Raw genomic sequence first — 15,037 nt, forward strand, 5'->3', positions numbered from 1 at the left:
GCGTTCCAAGAGTGGTTCCGGCATGTGAGATGCATATGCGTCCCAAGCGATGGGCTACGACGCATAATTATACTTCCGGCGGGCTTTTTATGAATACATGCGCAGGTCGAAATTCCTGGACGCCGGAAAAGATTTCAATATACTGCATAAAGGTTTGTAGTTTTTTATTGTACAGGTATTGCTGACATAATGTTAGTCTTATTCTGTTTCTTAACTATTCATTGGTTCTCATTTGTCCATTTGACGTGTTTTTTGCTACAATTGTAAAGTGATGAGGTCACTATGGGGGTGTATCCCCGGATGTCTATTTATTTTCTGTGCTCTCAGTATCTATGCAATACTGTCCTTTGTACACCTGAAGAAGAAACCAGCTTCCAGTTTCGAAACGCGCTGTGTGTGAGGCTTTAATAAACGAATGAAACAAGAACTACGGTTGGTAAGCGCGGATCCTTTTAGCCATTTGATACTTCTGTAGAAGTTGGTTGGATAGGTCCTTTTCTGTATAGTACTTTTTATAGTGAAGGTCTCCCTAGCAGCAAAGCTAGTTACTTGTGAGATCCGATGAATGAGAGATTCGCAGCATTTACATGTGTGTGTCCACACCGGCTGTAAATGATGCCTCAGTGCTCAACATCAGAAAAACCTTGAACAAAGTTTATATCTATGAACAGCACAATAGATAGGTGTCAAAATGTAGGCAACACATCAGTGCAATTAAATAGACAGGAGAAAGGTATAAAATATACTGTAACCTATCGCCGCACTACAAGTAGAAACAGGTGGAGGTGAGGAGATCACTTACCACGTGCAAATCAGATTGTAATCGCATTTAATCCAGTAAATCAGACCAGTTCTAATAGACAGACTGGAAATATAAACTACAAAGCAGCTGCTAAATAATAAACTGATAAGTAATACAGATATAAATATAATAATATTTGTCAGAAGTCTTTCATAGACAAAACGCTCCCTGGAGTCTCTGAGGAGTAGTTTGAGGGGTGCTTCCCACAGTGCACAATATGTCTTCCAGTAGGGCAACACGGTGGCTCAGTGCAGCCTTGCAGCGCTGGAGTCCTGGGTTCAAATCCTACAAAAGGAAAAACATCTTCAAGGAATTTGTATGTTCTCCCTGTGTTTGTGTGGATTTCCTCCCACACTCCAAAGACATATTGATAGGGAGAAAAATATATATACAGTGTGTGTGTATATATATATATCTTCAGGTAAGCTAATACTATGCTATAGTTATCGATTCTTATTACTAATTTGGTTACTACTTTTGCAGATACCGTATATACTCGAGTATAAGCCGACCCGAATATAAGCCGAGGCCCCTAATTTTACCACAACAAACTGGGAAAACTTATTGACTCGAGTATAAGCCGAGGGGGGGGGGGGGGAATGCAGCAGCAACTGGAAAATTTCAAAAATTAAAATGGTCTGAGTTTTTGGGTGCAGTAATTACTGGGTACTGGGAAAGGGGAGGGGGTGTTTTGGTTGTCTGTCTGCCCCTTCCCTGAGCTTGAGGACTGCGATTTTTTCCCCCACTTGAAATTCAGCCTGGCTGAATATAGGGTATCTGCAGTGCTCCTATTAACCCCTTCCCGACGGAACAGGAGCACTGCAGATCCCCTATATTCGGTAGACCAGGCACTTTCAGACACAGGGATACTAATGTGTATGTGTTTCATAGGGTTAAAGGAATATCGTCAATCCTTAAGGAGGGACCGCCATTTAGGTGTGTGGAGTCTTATTAAGCCATTTTGTGCTCCACTGTGCAAAGGAACATGGGAAGAATATGCAAATGTCTTCCTAATTACATCATGGAAGACAGATTTGCATATTCTTCCTATGTGTTTCATAGTAATTTTCCACTTTTAGATGTATTCTAGGGAAAGGAGTGATTTAGAACCTTTACTTATTTAATTTCTTTATTATATTTTTTTAAAGCTTCTTTTTTCCACTATTTTATGGGAGATTCTATACATTACTATTTTGGCTGGTCGTAGAAAAAAAAAAATATTTTTTTTGTTTGACTCGAGTATAAGCCGAGGGGGGCTTTTTCAGCACAAAAACTGTGCTGAAAAACTCGACTCATACTGGAGTATATACGGTATATTTATATCTGTAATACTTAGCTGCTTTGTATTTTATATTTCCAGTCTGTCTGTTATAACTGGTAGGATTTACTGGAATAAGTGTGATTACAATCTGATTTGCACGTGGTAAGCGACCTCCTCACCTCCATCTGTTTCTACTTGTAGTGCGGTGATAGGTTATATTTTATACCTCTCTCCTGTCTATTTAGTTGCACTGATGTGTGTTGTCTACATTTTGACAACAATGTCAATATCTATTCAGTAAAGATTTGTAATTTTATACATATAAATTCAGCTTCTGGTTTTCTGCAGTTTAGTCTGGTTTGCAGTTCCATTGAGCTTTATGTGCAGCTTTTGTTTGGATACTTGAAGGTAGTTATAATACTGATGTGTATAGCAGGTAGTTGTGGTACTATGGACGTCTCAGAGCTCTGCAGACATTCTGCTCAGTATCCTGTGTGCGCAGGTCTATGGTTACAGCCAGCTTTGTAAACCCACAATGGTTGTCGCGCTTGCGCAGACGCGCCCTCTTTCAGCCATTGATCACCTCTCTGCAGTCCTGTACTAGTGACTATAACGCAGAAGCCATTGTATTCCGCTTACTGCATTGTCACCGCCCCTCCCTAACAGAACAGGGGCTCTAGACAAACGCGCTACACAGAAGCTAGGCGAACCGTTACCCCGGCTCTTATCATATGCCCGCTGCCAAGCACGGCTAACCCTATGTACAAATATAACAGAAAGCGACGACTTCTCCTACACTACAACCCCCAGCATGCCCTAGTGGTTATTAGAGTATGACAGGCATTGACTGCAGGACCCACAACCAGCAGCTTTGCGCACAGCCCCCTGAATGAAGGCGGAGACACAATAAACGAGTACGCGCACCACCACGCCACACTAGAACATTCTCCAGCCGGCATTCTAGTCTGCGTCACGCTCTGTGGCCACGCCCATACGTCGGTTTACGTTCCTACGCAAGTAACCCCTTCACTGCAGTGGAGCTGCCTTTAGGCGTTCTTCTTGCTTCTTCACCCATATGCCTGTTGGCGGTGAAAGGGTGTGTGAAGTGGGAGGAGCGCCGTGTCTAAGCGGTGGAGGAGTCGCTCCTTCCCATCGTGCTTTGCGGCCAAGAGGCGGTTGGTGAGCACGTTGTTACCGGGGCAGCTGAAAATGGAAGGTCCGCTAGCCGTGTTCGGGGAGCGCAGCACTGGAGAGGCCGTCAGGAGCCAAAATGGTAGATACTAAAGTCTAATACACAGTGCTACAAGCAGGCGGCCTGAGTCAGCTAGTGAGGGCCGCGCCATGCCGCCTCTGTCTGGCCGGCTCTTCCTCTTCATGTCCTTCGCATGTACCACTAATAACCGCGTCTTGTGCTCTCTATACATGCGGTTTGTAGCCCATTCTGTAACAAAGCGGTAACTCGCATTCCCCAATATTTTATTCTTAAACTGAGGTTCGGATGGCCGGGCCTGCTATTATAATAATACGAAATACACGGGCCTGCTAGTATTATAATAATAATAAATACACGGGGCTGCTATTATACACGAGCCTGCTATTATAATAAGAAATACACGGGGCTGCTATTACACACGGGCGTGCATGTGACGCTTTGTCTTCCTCATGAATCCCAAATGTGTATGAATCTTACAATCAGAGACTAGATGGCAGGTCCTGCAGCAGGTCTCAGTGGCCGCTGGTCAGACATTGGTCTGTGGCCCGTCATTGATCCGCCATGAATGGTCTCGTGCTGGTAATAGATGAGCAGGGATGAGCCCATAGCTGTGGAGCACTAGAGAGGAGGCTCCATAGACAGCTGTGCAGTGTCTGCCATGTGTTGTCTGGACTATTCCTTATATGGACTCAGTGACTACCTGATTCTACAGGACGTCATACAACATCTCAGCAGGGTAAATGGCGGATCTGACTGGGGGTGCGACTGCAGGACCCTCACTCATCATATAACCACATCCTGTGTATTGATGAATGGAGCAGTGGTTGTGTAGGTACACTGCTGCCCTATTCATCTCTATGGGAAGACTGGTGTGACGGCATGTATGTGTGACCACTGCTTTATTTAGTCACCATAGCAATTATTGTAACTTTAGAAGGGGGGAGGGGTCTGCCAGCACAACAAATGTTGCTAAATGAGCCCCAGTTCCTTAGGGGGTGCTGACACTATCAATAGCGGTGTCTGCTGCTAGGATCCGTTACAGAATATTAACAATGGGCACTTAACAGTTAGTCATTAAAAAAAAAAAAAATCCCACTGATTTCAATGTAATCTATTCTTTTGTCTGTTAGTGTCCGTTTACACCAAATATCTGCTCACAATCCAGCATAGGAGTGGACAAATAACTGACACTAGATGATGCTAATGTGTCCAGTTTTTTTAACTGATCTATTAAATGTCAGTTAAAGAAAAAATGGAAACGTTAATTTGTTAGTATTTTCCATTAATGTCTGTTAACGGGCTATTAATTTTTATGCCAAACTGCTCAGTTTAAATCAGTATTTCTGGGTGGGGTATTTAGCGATAGGGAGATCTTCCCCAATGCTAAGGTGCCTAGACAACTCTCCTGATGCCCTCATTGCTCATTTGCTTAGGAATATACAGCAGTTTGTCAAACTCAAGCAACCATTCTACAAATAAATTATAGCAATGTGATCACGGCTCTGAACACTGTAAGGTACTTGGGCAGGTTTAAAGGGGCTCTATCAGCAAAATGATGCCATGTGAGCTCTGCATATGCCTGAATAGCCTTTAAAAAGGCTATTCAGGCATCGCTATTATTATTTTAAAACCCCCATCCCACCTTTTTAAACTAATACCCTAAAAACCAATATGCAGATTATACTTACCGTGCACGCTGGGCGGTTCATGCACTGGTCAATGTCATCTTTGGTCCCGCCTCCCGCTGGTGTCTTCTTCCAGCGATGTCCTCCCGGGCTTGCTCTTCCCTGCCTCCATCTTCTTATCTTCCTGCGGGCACTCCGAACTTCAATTAACAAAAATGGCGTTGGAGTGTGCGCAGTAGCGTTCTGGAGGGAGCGCTACTGCGCACGCGTGGGATTTGAACACAGCCCGCAGGAAGGTAAGAAGATGGAGGCGGGGAAGAGCAAGCCCAGGAGGATGTCGCTGGAAGAAGACACCAGCGGAAGGCGGGACGTCGACCAGTGCATGAACCGCCCAGCGTGCACGGTAAGTATAAGTATTTAATTTGCATATTGGTTTTTAGGTTGTTAGTTTATAACGGGGGGTTTAAAATAATATTAGCAGTGCCTGAATAGCCTTTTTATTCAGGCATATATGGGGCTCATACGGCATAATTTGGCTGATAGAGCCCCTTTAATAACATTTTTGATTCTGACAGACTCCCTTTTAACTTCTTTCAAACCAATCTTTTGACTATAGAACATCACAGGCTCTAGCCCCAAGCCCAGCAACCCAACACTGTCGGCTACATAGAAATTACCATAATGGAGAGGGAAAACTATTTTAGAAACTTTAATAACGGTTTGTGCTATTTAAAAAGAAAAAAATTAAAACCAAGCACTATTTGTCACCAGAAAAAAAGACACTAAATATTTCAATAATTGGAACAAAAAAAGTTATAGCTCTCAAAACCTCATGTAAAGAAAACCTGAAAAGGTCTGGTCTTGAAGTGGTTAAACGGAGTCTGTCAGCACAAAACCTAATCCCAGTACTTTGTAGAGGTGATTCTACAGTTTCCAAACATGGAGCTCCATTCTCATGTAATTTGTTTTATATTAGTTTCCTGAGCAAAGCACTTTTCCCCTCAGTGGCTTCCGAATAAATGTTGATTCACGTGAAATTGACTACAAAGCTGAATAACAGGAATATTTGGATCAGACTCAGCCTCAAAATAAGCTTCACATTCTATCTGGAATTTGCCTCCCATCCACTTACAAAGGTTTTCAGCTTGTTGACTTGTATTATTATTATTTTTATTTTTTTTCCAACTAGCAGAAAAAAAGCATCGTGCTTATTCTTCAGGCAAAATCTTCAAGCCCCACATTGCAGAGAAGAAGTTTGTTTTTAGTTTTTTTTAATAAACAAAAATGGCTAGTAAGGGAATGGAAATCATAAGACTCCTATTGGAATGAATGGGAGGCAGATTTTCAGAATAGGCATCAGAAGCTTTTTTTTTTACCTGATAAATTGAAACCACCCTGAAGAAGAAGTTTTTTCTCAGTCCCTTGTAAAATTCACTATCATGAGACAATTGGGGTTGTCCCTGAGGTCATGTCTGAACACTGGGTTCCCAGGCAGCTGCTTCGGTCTAGTCCCATGTTGATGTATTTCTAGAAACCTTCCAGTTTCAGTTGTACATTGTATACATTTGGTGCTAAACTGATGCATTGTAGTCTGATCACCCCATTTTAGTACCGTTTAACTCAGTCTACAGAATAAACGGCTATGCCAATGGGGAACAGTAACCTGTTATCTGATGGGGGGAGGAGAGTATCTCCTCTCTATTGCATGATGGCAGGACAAATATCCATTTTCTTTTGTTAGTCGTATTGCCTATAATTAGATCATTATCAGAAATGAACCTGAATAGGAAATGGATAGCATCAAAGAAGCGCTCCAGTAACAAAAAATTGGTTGCATCCACTCCTCTGATGCACATAGTGGCCCAGATTTACTAATACGTAAGGAAACCTAGTCAGGTCCTCTATATGCAGAGGGAATCATTAACAGCAAATCTATGGGATTCATGACATGGATAGAATTGCATTATGCATTTTTTGTTTTATTTTTTTGGCATTTCTTGGTCCTTGGTCTCAATCCTTCTCTGACTATCATAAGTGGCTGCAAGCCATGATCAGACAGAAGCAATGATTGAATCCCAATACAGACATGATACAATTGGTCTGTAACAGATGGAGGAAACTTTAAAAGTCAGTGCACTTGTCACTTTTTAAAGAGGACCTTTCATCACTTTCCCCTTCTCCACCTCATTCAATAGATGCTGTCCTACTGATTCTGGCACAGTTGCAATTTTTTTTCTCTAGTTCCCACCATTCCTGAGCAATCTATGTGTTTCAGCACAGTTACCTGCTCTGATGTCAGGTGAGCGGTCCCTTTGTTTGTGCTTCAGCCCTGGATTGCACGCCTGACAGTAGGGTGCATAATTATACTAAAACTAACAGCATTGATTGTACAATAATGGCGGGGGGCTAAAGAAAAAAACTGCACCGAAATGAGTGTAATGTCACCTATTGAAGGATACAATAAATTGTCTGGTGAAGGTGGTGAAACGTCCTCTTTGAAGTGGGCAGGAATCAAGATGGTCAAGGATGGTCAGAAAACTAACACAAGTGGTAGGTAAAATCTGTGCTAGTCCCTGGTGGTATACACTTTTCTGGTGATCGGACCTCCCACGATGCACCAAAATTGAGACCAGAGCCTCTTAATAATTCTTGCAAATTCTCATATGAGCCATAGAAACCATCAATCTTAATAAAGTCCCCCAATGTGTACATCAGAGGTTGGAGGGGAGCACATAACTTACTTCCAGCTTTACTGTGATATTACTTATATAGAGTGCTTCTTTAAGACTGCATTAACTCCTCTATGCTTCTTCTTTCAGTGATGGCAGCAGCATCCATTGCTAATATTGTGAAGAGTTCCCTTGGACCTGTTGGTCTGGATAAAATGTTGGTGGATGATATTGGGGTGCGTATACCAAGACTCTGTAATATTGCTTTACCTTAAAGTGTCATTACGTAGTCTTAGATTGTATATAAAGTTTAGCCACATTGAGCTATGTGCTGTTTTATATCTTAGAGCTGCAATTGTCCATCTTTACCTTTAGCTCTGCAGTTTACCATTATGGAAAGTGCCATATTTATACCAAGCATTGTTATCCTGTATACTGGAAAGCAATGTCCGTGCAATATAAAGCCTTGTTTTATAGGATCTCTGCTAGACCTCTTTAGCAAATGCCGATGACCTGTGAAGTGTTACTGCAGCTCAGCTCTTATACAGTGTAACTTAGCACAACCACTACATGGAAGACTGTGTTTCAGCTCTCTGTATAGTGCAGGGATCAGCAGCCTTCAGTCATAGTTTGGGCTTTATAAAACGTAGAAACTTTCTGTTGGCATGACTTCTGTTCTTGTGGCGCTCTACCTTTATTATTTCCAGAGGTTCAGAACAGTCAGGACTAGGATGTGCAATTTTTCTACATTGATATTTCTGGAAATAATGAATAGAACTGAAACGGTTCTATGATTTTATTGAATGATATTGGCCAGGTGCTTATATTGAAACTGTGACCCCATTTTAGTACCATTCCTTCTTTTCTCAGAATGAGTGGCTATGCTAATGGGGAAGAGCAACATCTGCTATCGTCTGAAGGGGAAGGTGTCTCTCACTTTCTCCTATATGAAATAGCAGAACATTTCGGACCTCTTTACTGTTGATGTTTTTTTTGTTTTGTTTTTTTCCTAATGATTTCCCAGCATTCTCTATTTGTTATATGTATCTTGGATTTCATTTCTGCAGATTGTCCTATTTGTCACTGGTTGTTCGCACACAATCTCATAGTTGTTTCATTATTCCAGGATGTCACTATAACAAATGATGGGGCAACAATCCTGAAGCTGCTAGAAGTAGAACATCCTGCCGCAAAAGTCCTGTGTGAACTAGCCGATCTACAAGACAATGAAGTTGGAGATGGGACAACATCAGTTGTAGGTTTTTTTTTGTTTTTTTTTTCCTCCCAACTAAAGAAAATGGTTCCTGCTGTATCAAGTGAACACAGAGAGCCAGGACGCTTAGTTTGTAGCTTTACATGTATTCATTTTCTGACAAAGGGTAATTTGGTCAGCTACAGAGTTTCTTGAAGATCAGCAGGAGTATGAACACTGGTCTCTTTAAACCGCTGATCGGTGGGGTTCCCGGTGTTGGTCCTCTCTTGTGTTTATTTTTTTTTTTTTAATGCTTAAGGGTCAGTTCACACGTGAACTGCCCGCGCGGGTTTTGACACGGAAAGAGCCGCGTCTCTCTCTTGTCAAAAACCGCCTGCCGCGACCATCGCGGTCGCGGCTTTCCCCTCCGCTGTCGGCTCAAATGAATGAGCCGACATAGGAGGGAGCTGCCGGGGGCGGAAGCCGCGCGGCTTCCGCCTGAAGAAAGGACATGTCTACATAGACCACCATTGTAAAGGGGCGGATTTTGAAGCGAAATCCGCTGTCAAAATCCGCCCCTTTGTTCACGTGTGAACTAGCCCTAACTGATTCCTATAGCAAATCTTAACGCAAGGACATTATATATCTAGGTGATTATTGCTGCAGAGCTGCTGAAGAATGCCGATGAGCTAGTGAAACAGAAAATCCATCCCACATCCATTATTGGAGGCTATCGCCTGGCTTGCAAGTGGGTAACATTGATGTTTTATTTGAAGATACAATTAAATCCATGGCCACCTATCTTTGATACTATCCTGATTTTGTTTAATTGTTGATCGAGGTGCAGGGATTCCTCTGCTCATCCATATATAACAGTTGCACATAGTGATTTTTTTTTTAAATTATCCCTTATCTTATCGGTTGTAAGTCCCCTTGACGGAACCCTCGTAACATGTCTACATCATTAAACTCCTTGTTACATTGCTTGCTCTATTTACAAATCTTGTTTTCTGTTTTCCCAAATAGGGAAGCTGTTAGATACATCAATGAAAACCTCACTATTAACACTGATGAACTTGGGAAAGACTGTCTTCTTAATGCTGCCAAGACTTCCATGTCTTCTAAAATCATTGGCGTGTATCCTTTACTATTTTCTTTAGGCCCAATCAGACAGAAACCGTATTGTCCTATATATCCAGTAACAAGGGATTTGTTACTTTTAAGTGGTTACTAACTTGAACTAACTTTGTATTAATGGTACAGTCTAAGACATATCATACTATTTCTTAAATTAAAAATAGGCATTTTTTTCTGATATGCCTTTTTTTTTCATTTATCTGCCCCCACACTAACTCTCACCCTCAGTGGGTGAATTGGGTTGTGACAAAGGACTGCATGTGGTAAGTCAGTCATATAAATAGGTTTTTGGGTTTGAGATGGTCTACTACAAGTGTGGCCAGGTTAATATATTATCCTTGACTCATTTGCTCAGAGATGGCGATTTCTTTTCTTCTATGGTAGTTGATGCTGCACTTGCTGTAAAATACGTGGATCCAAAGGGTCAAGCCCGTTACCCGATTAACTCCATTAATGTCCTAAAAGCTCATGGCCGGAGCCAGAAAGAGAGCATTCTCGTTAATGGTTATGCCCTTAACTGCATTGTGGGCTCACAAGGTGAATATATATATATTAGTGTGTGTGTGTATTGATCCTTGTTATCACTTAGTAGGGCTGGGCAATTTTTCTTAGCCACCCCAGTAAAAGGAATTTCACCTGAGGGTAGAGATGGGTGATTAATCAAATTCACTCTGACCATTCGTTCACATCTGCGTTTGGTATTCCGTTCGGGGAGTCCGCATGGGGATCCCATGAACGGAATACCGAACGCAACTAGCCTATAATGGGGTCCGTGTGCTTGCCCCGCACTGCCCGCATGAATCATGCGTGCAGGAAAGCGGATTGTGAACTACGTTCCTGTCCACATGATCCCTGCGCAGATCTGGCGGCAAGCACACAGACCCCATTATAGTCTATGGGGTACATGTGCTTTCACTGGCAGACCGCTTGCAGTTGCGTCCGGTATCCCATTCGAGGGGGTCCTCTTATGGATTCCCCCGAACTGAATCCAAACGCAGATGTGAACGAGGCCTTAAGAAGTTTGATATGTGTTAAACAAAATCATCAAATCGACTTCTGCACCACCCCATCTGGCTGGTCTTTCAGTATGGCCCTCTCTCACAAATGGAGCAAGTGAGGCAACGTTCACAACAGGTAACCCACCACTCTCCACCCCCCACCCCACCCTCACTAATCAGCAATTTAACCTCTATTATTTGTTGCATAACTATAATTCCCATGAAAAATACCTGAAAGTTCCATAAAATGCTTCTAATAATGGGCATCCCACATCCAAAAATACCCGAACTATAAAAAATGTTTATCCCATTTTGGTGTTCAAAAAATCACATTTCCCCAAATACTATGAGTTAAAACTACTCTTGTGCTGCAAAAAGAGGCACTTTACACAGTTCTGTATGCGGTCAGAAACATAACGTTACAGGAATAAAAAAAATGAGTGAAAATATTCCATAGTGATAAAAAAAAAATAAAAATCGATTTTATTTTTGGCAAAATTGTCCAGTCCTACCTGTAGGTTTTAGTTTTGAAGCAAGAGTTAGTCACTTAGCTATAAGTTTCTGGAATGAGGTTTGCCTGAAACTATTTGCTTTCTTTTTGCAGGGATGAATAAGAGGATTACTAATGCAAAAATCGCCTGCCTGGACTTCAGTCTGCAGAAAACCAAAATGAAACTTGGGGTACAAGTAATTATTTCAGATCCATCCAAGTTGGACCAGATCAGGCAGAGGTATATATCAGTTGTATGGTGCTTGCCCTTTCTGGTTTATAATGCCTTGTCCTCTTCATTGGAGTGTTTATGTACTACAGATATTTTAGGTATTTTGTCCCGTTTTCCCCATTTAATTTACTGCCATGCTGTGGTTGTGGTGTGAGCAGCTATACGCGTGGGGTACATTATAATGGGAATTCTACTTTACAAGGTGGCCTTGCACGTAGTCACTGTTAGTGGAAGCTCGACATATTATATCTTGGACTCTAGTTACGTGTTGAATTAAGTCCATGCAAAATATTGTAAGCGGTGTGACATCAATCATTTCTATAGAGAATATAACATTGTGTGCTAATGTTTTTAGATTTCCAGTTGTCAGTGTCTAGCTTTGGAGGAACTGACCTAATCTTTTATTTGCTGTTTTAATAAAGAGCGTTCATCTTTCTGAAAGTGTATATAACTGAATGTGAATGTTTTGTTGTAGAGAGTCTGACATTACCAAGGAGAGGATCCAGAAGATCTTGGCAACTGGCGCAAATGTCATCCTCACTACTGGCGGAATTGATGACATGTGTCTCAAGTATTTTGTTGATGCAGGTGCAATGGCTGTTCGTAGAGTACTGAAAAAGGACTTGAAGCGTATTGCTAAAGCAACTGGTGGTATGTTCTTGTAGTTTTCCCCTTTCCCTATGATGGTTGTGTCTCCTCGTCCTGTGTAGTTGGACACTGATATTTTTGTGGTTCTCCTTCCTGAATATCCTATACTTTAAATCCACAGCAACGGTTTGTTCTACCCTTGCAAACCTGGAGGGTGAAGAAAGCTTTGAGGCATCCATGTTGGGACAAGCTGAAGAGGTTGTACAGGAGAGAATATGTGATGATGAGTTGATTCTTATTAAAAAGTAAGTGGCCTTTAAGTTGATATGAGATTCCCATTACATTGCTGCCATGCTGTTCCATGCCATGTGCAGTTATACGCGTGGGATAAAGGAGAACCGGTCTCTGTAAAAAGGTTGAGCTTGTTCATTTGCCTAACTTGTAATATGGAGACTGCACATTCATGTTTATATAACACTGTGGAACTAGTGGGCTGTAATTTATCATATTCACATGGGATTGTGGGGACAGTTTACCTAAACACAACATGTACGGAGACTTGCAACATATTCTCATCTGCTGTTGGGAATACCAGGCGTATAATTTAGCTATTCTGCATTATGTTAATAAAGTATTATATTAATTTCATGTGTGTTACAGTACAAAAGCTCGAACTTGTGCATCCATCATTCTTCGTGGTGCCAACGACTTCATGTGTGATGAGATGGAACGTTCTGTCCATGATGCCCTCTGTGTAGTGAAGAGAGTGCTAGAATCCAAATCTGTGGTTCCAGGTGGTGGTGCTGTAGAAGCCGCACTTTCCATTTACCTTGAGAATTATGCTACTAGCATGGTAAGAATGGATGGTCTTTCCACGGACAGTTACTTTTCAAACAAACTTTTCATAAATCCATAAAAAGTGAACATAAGAAACTTTGTAATTTAGCTTTACCAGAGATAAATACTGCATTATCCAGCAGCCTCTTCCTCTCCTCCCTTCTCCTAAATCGACATTCACTCTGAAATCTTTCCTAAGTCTGTCTTGGTCTAGCAAGCTGGAGTGTAGCTTATAGATTTCAGATTGCATAAACTGTATGTGTGAGGGGGGATAAGTGAGCAGGAACTTAGGAGGTGAGAGATGGAGACACACAGGCTGCTGGAGCTTAATAAGTTTCTAATGCTTAATTCACATTATTGGTGGTCAGTACTTCTCTATCATGTCTTATGACACTGCTGGTGCTTTTGAGACAAGGATTACATGAGCAGTTTTTACCTCTACATTTTGTGTCAAATGTATGGAAGACATTGAATGCAGGGCTAGGTGTTATAAGGGTCTCTTTATATTTAAGGGATCTCTTTTAGATTGTAGTATTTGGCTTTCCCAGTTATCCTGTGTTTAATACTTGTTGTACTGAAATCTTTTCAGGGCTCCAGGGAACAACTGGCAATTGCAGAGTTTGCAAGAGCACTTCTGGTTATTCCAAAAACCCTTGCTGTGAATGCTGCACAGGACTCTACTGATCTGGTTGCAAAGCTGCGTGCTTTCCATAATGAGGCTCAAGTCAACCCAGATCGCAAAAATCTTAAGTGGTAAGTAAATAAGCCAGTTGCCATCACTTGTTTTTTTTTACTAATTTCCCAGTGTTTATCAACAACCAGTGGTTTACGTGACATTGCTTCAGCCACGAATTGTTGGTGTGAGCCAGATTTACAGGCTTTTGAACAATGTCTGGAGTTACTCCTGTTGAGGATTGTTGGGTCAAGTGTCTGTTTTGCCAATGCTAGGAAGCTTATTGCTGTCGTAGACAGGCTAGCAGTGTACATGTATGAAGCTGTATAATGTATTGGTCTGGTCTGGTCTGTTCTAGTGCACTGGTGACACCAGGTATGGATTATTTTGTATCCAGGAGACAGGTTGGGTTATAAGCTCCTCATTGGTCAATAGAGGAGAACATGACTCATATGCACTTATAGGACACGGTTGTCTGTTTAAAGCATACCTCTAATTATAAAATCTTTTTTCATAAATGAGTAGTACATGTGAATGTAAGAAACTTTTAATATAACTTAGTAAATGTTTCCTGCAGTGTGTAAAATGTTCAGCCACAGTTTAGTACATTCAGGTTTTTTGTTTTGTTTTTTTCCAGCAGCTTCATCCTACCTAACTTGTTAGACTTTATAAAAGTAGCTCAATCTCTTAATGGAGAGGGAAGCCGATTTCTTTAAGAAGATATTAGTTTGCTATATTCTTTGTCAAAGACTTGCATATATGTTTTAATCTTTCCATATGTTTAGAACATTGATTTCATTTATTTTTTTCCAGGATTGGTCTGGACTTACTCAATGGAAAGCCTAGGGATAACAAACAAGCTGGGGTCTTTGAACCCACTGTTGTTAAGACAAAAAGCCTCAAGTTTGCAACAGAAGCTGCAATTACAATTCTGCGAATTGATGATCTTATCAAACTGCATCCGGAGAGTAAAGAGGAGAAGGGCAAATATCATGAGGCAGTGCAATCTGGATCAATTGAAGGCTAATGTGTCATTGAAACTTGGTCTTTTCTTCTTTTTGTATTACTGTAATTTATAACTAGTAACTCTTATTGTTTCTTGCACTTCTTGGTCTTGCACCAAAACAACCCACACTTAATAAAAGTAAAGTGTAAGCTCTCTTTCCTGACTTGTAAATGTGTTGCTGACAACTGACTGTATTACCACTTTCTATTTTTAATAGGCGCTGCTCTATTAATTCTAGTGCAGTTGGATTTTTTTCTCTCCAGTTCTCACTGTTCCTGAGCAATCTGTGCAGTTAGTTTTAGTGCCTGGTGTCA

The 15,037-nt window shown here is 41.3% G+C and overlaps 1 protein-coding gene and 1 non-coding gene across 2 annotated transcripts; both read left to right on the forward strand.

Moving 5' to 3' along the window:
• The first annotated feature begins 3,136 nt into the window (after positions 1–3,136).
• On the forward strand, positions 3,137–14,877 carry TCP1 (t-complex 1). Its single transcript, XM_075267657.1, has 12 exons — positions 3,137–3,336; positions 7,721–7,806; positions 8,697–8,825; positions 9,413–9,510; positions 9,789–9,899; positions 10,255–10,436; positions 11,502–11,628; positions 12,095–12,270; positions 12,389–12,512; positions 12,868–13,060; positions 13,634–13,797; positions 14,531–14,877. The coding sequence occupies exons 1-12, from the start codon at positions 3,273–3,275 to the stop codon at positions 14,742–14,744; spliced, it is 1,668 nt and encodes a 555-aa protein (XP_075123758.1). The 5' UTR covers positions 3,137–3,272; the 3' UTR covers positions 14,745–14,877.
• LOC142198705 (small nucleolar RNA SNORA29) lies at positions 8,407–8,540 on the forward strand. Its single transcript, XR_012715378.1, has one exon. It is a non-coding gene; the product is annotated as a small nucleolar RNA SNORA29 (small nucleolar RNA).
• Positions 14,878–15,037: the final 160 nt, after the last annotated feature.

Source organism: Leptodactylus fuscus, chromosome 3, assembly GCF_031893055.1.
Source record: "Leptodactylus fuscus isolate aLepFus1 chromosome 3, aLepFus1.hap2, whole genome shotgun sequence".
Classification (NCBI taxonomy): domain Eukaryota; kingdom Metazoa; phylum Chordata; class Amphibia; order Anura; family Leptodactylidae; genus Leptodactylus; species Leptodactylus fuscus.

Bases quoted from the DNA above. Each gene is read 5' to 3' on its own strand.
- TCP1 (XM_075267657.1), top strand. From the start codon at position 3,273: ATGGAAGGTCCGCTAGCCGTGTTCGGGGAGCGCAGCACTGGAGAGGCC. The intron at 8,826-9,412 runs GTAGGTTTTTTT...TTATATATCTAG, and splicing joins GAGATGGGACAACATCAGTT to GTGATTATTGCTGCAGAGCT. The intron at 9,511-9,788 runs GTGGGTAACATT...TTTCCCAAATAG, and splicing joins GGCTATCGCCTGGCTTGCAA to GGAAGCTGTTAGATACATCA.